This window comes from Bidens hawaiensis, unplaced genomic scaffold (genome assembly GCF_021521415.1).
Source record: "Bidens hawaiensis isolate Kalapana, Puna unplaced genomic scaffold, B.hawaiensis_p1.1 tig00027849_1, whole genome shotgun sequence".
Classification (NCBI taxonomy): Eukaryota; Viridiplantae; Streptophyta; class Magnoliopsida; order Asterales; family Asteraceae; genus Bidens; species Bidens hawaiensis.
Genome location: NW_027494526.1, coordinates 172,232 through 178,191, shown reverse-complemented (window position 1 = coordinate 178,191; position 5,960 = coordinate 172,232). Strand labels below are relative to the sequence as shown.

Sequence of the window (5,960 nt, the reverse complement as noted above, 5' to 3'; positions counted from 1 at the left end):
TAAAGGGTATGTATGCCATGGATAGGAAGTATTTCTTAAACAATGGCTTCTTTTTCTAGTTTCCACATAAGTGTTTCCCTGGGCTCCTATCGGACATATCTAGTGTATACTTTTCTGAGTTATAGCCACCACCCGAGCCATGTTATTAGGTCGTTACATCATTTCCAGCTTGATTTGAGCTAAGTTATATATCTTCTAACATGTCAAGTCGGATGTTGTAACCATGGCTCTAGCATTTCCTGAATAGATGTCCAATAATCAACATTTCTCGACAAGACATTGCGCATTTGTTTTTCCCATGAAACCCATTCTTTTGAATATGTTCCTTTGTTGGACTTTAATCTGAATATTAAGAAAACACATAAAGACAATTACAAAAAGGCAAAACAACAATCTAATTTAAGCATTTACAAAAAAAGCAGAATGCTCAGAAATGTCGTACCTCCTCGTCATACACGTGATAGAACATTAGCAACACGTATCCAACATGCGGTGATGATTTATCAACACTTCCCTTCATATACAACATTAAATAGTGAGACATGTATTTAAATACAAAGCGTTAGTGGGAAGAAAACTACAGTCGCATACAAACTGAATAAAAACAAACATACAGGATGATCAACTCGATTAAGTACACGGCACATAATAATTGATAATGCATCAAGAGAGAATGGATTTGATTCAATTCCTGCATGTTAACCACAACAAAAATAGCATGGTAAAATTTAAATCCTAATTTATCGATTAACCCCTTAACAACAATAAATGGTATTTGTGGGAAAAAATATAATTCATAAAATGCATAAAGGATTTACATAAACCTTCAGAGGCGGGCACAATTGGCACTGGTGCATATTTAGCACAACCAGGTATTCCTAAAAATAATATGTGCATCTCAAATTAGTGAGAATACATGCATACCAAATTTATAGTCATACACGTCATACCTGGAAAGAATACGAGGAGACCTTCGGTTCTGAATGGAACTGGGAGTTGGGCTAGAAGGTTGTAGGGTCTTCTCAGTCTAAAGGTGACTTTCCTCGTCTCCACCTCCATCATCAATGGCCAAAAAAAATTTTGTTTGAACTAAATCACCAGCGGTAGCACATCCTATCAAAGCCTGATTTTCTGGACTACGTTTCGCGTAGGTGAGAAAGCACAAGATTCCGACCAAGCAAAACATATTTAAGCATAGCATTTCCGTATCTGATTTCGTGGTGCTATGGTTGGAGGGATGGAACTCACAACTGCAAACATGGGTCATACTTATAGTATATGGCTCATCATGTCAATTGATTTGGGCATTGAATAACATTCAATTACGAGTCATTAGAGGGTTATTACTCCTTGATGACTGTTCATTACTTTTGACGGAAGTTATAATAATAAACATTAATTAATATTAGTATATATGTATTGCGATTGCTTATCCGGTGCATAACTCGTATGTATGTATTATTATTATATAATAAATGTAACAAATTATAGAATAACAAACTGGTTAATTACTTAACCTTTGGAGTGCCTCTGGTAGATAGGTCTTGAGAAGTCTGTTTAGTGGTTCGATGTGACCTGGAGCTGGCAGTGCGGTGGCCAGAGTGGCAAAGAGGTAGGGTTGAGCAGGAGCTGCCATGTCTTATTTGTCTGTAATAAGTAAACCCTAACCCCAACCTTGGGAAGAAGGGGATATGCAAACACGTATGTATGTAGATATATAATAATTATTAGAATATAATATAGATAATAATAATAATAATAACGGTAACCGTATGTATGTATTATATTATTATTATCTATTATCTATATATATATATATATATATATATATATATATATATATTCTTTACACACATATTGAATCATAATGGAAAAGCACAAATGGTACAAGAGTAAATACACAAGATATGACGTTTCGTAAACTTGTACGAGACTCTTGAAGGGCGAAACAATGGAATGACAAATTACTTTTCCTACCCTATTATGAATTGTCATGTTTGTTCGTAGCCTTTAATTGTGAAATGACTATTGTGTCCATCACTTATGCTTAATAAGATAATAATATAGATATAGATATAGATATAGATAGGTAGATATTTATTTATAATTGTTATAAACTAAAATTAAAATGAAAGAAATTTCAAATTTCCTCCACATCTTAGGTTATAAATAGCTCATTTAGTTTTGTAAATGCAACACTAGAAATAAAATACACAAGGTTAAAACTAGAAATGTATAACACTCGCAATATTGGAGTAGTATCTTTCTTGTTTGTTATATTACAAATTGCGACGATCCATGCCGTTTTTGTCAGCATAAAAACTAAAGGTGCCAAGGCAGATGGAAAAACTGATGACAGCGCAGTAACAATGACATACATCCTTTTCTGTAACGTGATTATTTTCATGCATTGCGGTAATTGCATATACTCATACTGATTTAATATTATTGTTTGTTTACAATTGTTGCGCGAGTTGAATTTAGCCGATAATGAGGGCGTGGGAAGAAGCATGCGAAGGAGCTCCACCAAGTTTGATATTAATTCCACCAGGGACTTATATGTCACTTGTTGTTTAGTTGAATGGTCCAAGCAAGCATCCGGTTGACATCAATTCAGAAGGAGCTACCATAAAGGCGCCGCTAGAACTGCCATGTATGCAATTACTACGATGCATGAAGATAAACACGTAATGAAAAAAGATGTATGTCATTATTACTGCACTGTCATCTGTTTTGCCATCACCCTTAGCACCTTTAGTTTTTATGTTGACAAAAATGGCTTGGATCATCTATAATGTAACAAACAAGAAATATAATGCTCCAATATTGCGAGTGTTATACATTTCTAGTTTTAACCGTGTGTATTTGATTTCTAATGTTGCATTTACAAAACTAAATGAGCCATTTATAAACTAAGATATGGAGAAATTTGAAATTTCTTTCATTTTAATTTTAGTTTATAACAACTATCAATAAAACTACCTATACAATTACAACAAAACCATTCTTCCACGTGTCATTCAACAAGACTAGGCAACTAGGATGCCAACTAATAAATACTATTATCATTTATAGAATTACTAACAAAGTTACAAATATACTTTTAAATGTTTATTAAATGTGGTTTCTAGATATTTATGAATCATAAAATTTTATTTATCATTATTTATACCTTATGAATTCATAAGAAATGTTATTATGTTTATTATTAAATTTAACTTTTTTGTTATATATTTTTAATCACCACATGGGCTATGTCCCGGTATTTGAATAAGACAGTAAAAATACTTTCCTACTATTAAATTAACATCTCACTAACATAAACTCAATAATAAAAATGTTAACATCATAACATGCACCCTAAACTAAATATACTTCATAATGATGTATAGCTTGGAACAAAATAAGTTGAAGAAAAACCACTACAATAACTTGTTAATAGTAACTGAAGTAGATTATTATCACTGTCCACACTAATAATTGTCAACCAAATTTAATCCTAGCTTGTTCAGGACCAGATGGAGCCTATCTTGCTAATTTTCACTAATGTGATAGAGTTTCAATTTACAATATATAGAGGGCCTATGGGATCTTGATGCAAATGGCGCTAAAACCCAAAAAACTATGTCATATTGTTCTTTGTATGGCATTGTTTTCATTTTATAGATTTAGTAATCATGATAATGCTCCACAAGACTTTTGTAGGGATTTTGTTAATGGGAAAATATATGGGATGACCAAGTGTGACCTTGCAAGAGAAAAACAAGCAAAAGTCAAATATTTGTTAAATTGGTGTGTTGTAAGAGTAATTTCATTTAAACATACGTAGTCCAATTTTTAAGCCGTTAGCAATATAATAAAATTGTATTTTAACGGTGTTAGAGAGAATGTAAAGATTTGGACTATAGGCTGCAAAGTCTAAAGTACGAATCCAATTCCAACCGATTTGTTATTATCTTATATTTTTTTTAATTAAACACTTGTTTATGATAATTTTATGTTTATTGTATTTTGTAACTTTTAGTTATTTGAGAAGTATTTACCCCTTTTATTTATAGCAAAATTATATTTTTTGAATTGAAGTTTGGGAGAACTTCATACTCACATGTTACTACCTTCAAGTTAGGAATAAAGGGGTCTTTATTACATCCTACTGAAGTTAGATGGTTTGTATCTTATATTAACATTTTTTTATAATGTCTTTTGTTATAATTATAATATTGTACACGTATGTTAACCATGGAGTTTCAGAAAGAAAATTATATTTTCTTATTATTGCTATGCATTTTTTGTATTATTAATGCTAAAAGAAGATGTTATATCCATACTAAATAATCATTTTATCTTTATATTAAATAAATAGAACTAATAAATTATAAATACACCAATTATGACTTTTTATCTTCACTCATACGAGATCTGACTCTTAAATTTATAGTTTTCTAAACATATCACTATCAAATATCAACGATTAATTAATAACCATTAACGTTTTTTTCAACATCACAATTCACATGACCATAAGTTCTAACAATCACGTCACCTAAATTAGCTACTCTCATTTTTTTCAATAACCACCACAAGCTCTAACAAACGCGACACCTAAATTAGCTACCCTCATTGTCTTTCCCAGCCACCGTTACCATAATCGACAGTTCAAAACAATGAATAAAACAAAACTTACATGTTTTAAACATAAATACATTTTCTAAGCACACAAAATTGAACTCTCATTTTATTTAGAATGAAAACACTGGATACACAAAATCATAGACGTGTGATGAAGAAAAGTGGAGGGTTCATTTATTTTTTATATTACTTCGAATTATTATCGGTTAAACAATTGTAAAATAACAAATATTGTGCCAAACAAGTTGTAAAATCATCCAAAGGTGTCATGTCTTGTACTCTTATGTTCAATTTTACTTCAAATTGTTACAGGTTAGAAGCCTTTTGGGTCAAATACAAGGGAATGAGAACACCCACTAATGTAAGTTAAAGGTGTAGAACAAACTATTACGGCAAACAATAACAAAATTAGATTACCCGGCGCGTTGCACCGTGCTGATGACGTTTGGCTGTTTATATGCCAACACAAATTCAATCGGCATTGGGGTATGTAACCAGAACTAAGCAAAATAAAATTAATTCGTCAACACCTAGATACATCAAATTAACATATTTAAAGCAAAAAAAACATGTCGAGGCGGAGAACCGACGTAAATAGCTTATGATACAAAATATAACATATTTAAAGAGACGTACATGTGATCCGTAAAACATGGACGCCGGGACAACAAATAGACACGAATTCGATGGGTATCGAATAGATTCGTTACGGTATCAAAAATAAACCCCAATAATAATTTTGACAAATTAACCTATTTAAACCAAGAAAAAAACAAATATAATAATAATAGTAATAATAATAATAATTATAATAATAAACCAAAAAGATATTCAAAGAAAGTCTCCAGATGACCAAAAAAAAATTGTCAAAAAACCATTCTAGAGGTGGGACTTGAACTTGCAAACTCATTTTCTCAAAAAAAAAAAAACTTTTTCCTAAGCTCTAACATACATATCAACAACCAACATTTATCTTGTTTCTATCCCTAGCTATAAGTACCTGAAAACAGCTCGTACTAGCACATATTCGTTGTATAATATGCCATTGTCATGAACGACTTTGAGAAAATTTAAATGTTCCTTCGTTGTGCTAATGAGGTCCGTTTTTATGACAATCTTTTGAGCTTCAACCCATTCCGCATCTTCCCTTTTCTCCATGATACCGGGTCCGGAGAGTACACTGAAAGAAGACCATGAATACAAAGTGGAAGCATAGCCTTTTATAGTGGAAGAAATAGGTTATTTGTTTTATAGTTGGATCATTTCTTACGTGTGTTTTCCGTTAAATAAGCACATCTCAAGATATCATGTATTACTCATGGTTGTGGAGT

The 5,960-nt window shown here is 31.7% G+C and overlaps 1 protein-coding gene across 1 annotated transcript; it reads right to left on the bottom strand.

Annotated features, from left to right (window-relative positions):
- Positions 1-222: 222 nt before the first annotated feature.
- LOC143576030 (tRNA ligase 1-like) lies at positions 223-1,785 on the bottom strand. Its single transcript, XM_077060234.1, has 6 exons — positions 1,518-1,785; positions 951-1,357; positions 825-878; positions 615-691; positions 443-514; positions 223-342 (listed from the first exon to the last, which is right to left on the bottom strand). The coding sequence occupies exons 2-6, from the start codon at positions 1,060-1,062 to the stop codon at positions 259-261; spliced, it is 399 nt and encodes a 132-aa protein (XP_076916349.1). The 5' UTR covers positions 1,063-1,357; positions 1,518-1,785; the 3' UTR covers positions 223-258.
- Positions 1,786-5,960: the final 4,175 nt, after the last annotated feature.

Coding starts and splice junctions, on each gene's coding strand:
- LOC143576030 (XM_077060234.1), bottom strand. CDS start 1,062: ATGATGGAGGTGGAGACGAGGAAAGTCACCTTTAGACTGAGAAGACCC. Junction 515..614: donor TTAATCGAGTTGATCATCCT/GTATGTTTGTTT, acceptor TTGTATATGAAG/GGAAGTGTTGATAAATCATC. Junction 343..442: donor ATCACGTGTATGACGAGGAG/GTACGACATTTC, acceptor CTTAATATTCAG/ATTAAAGTCCAACAAAGGAA.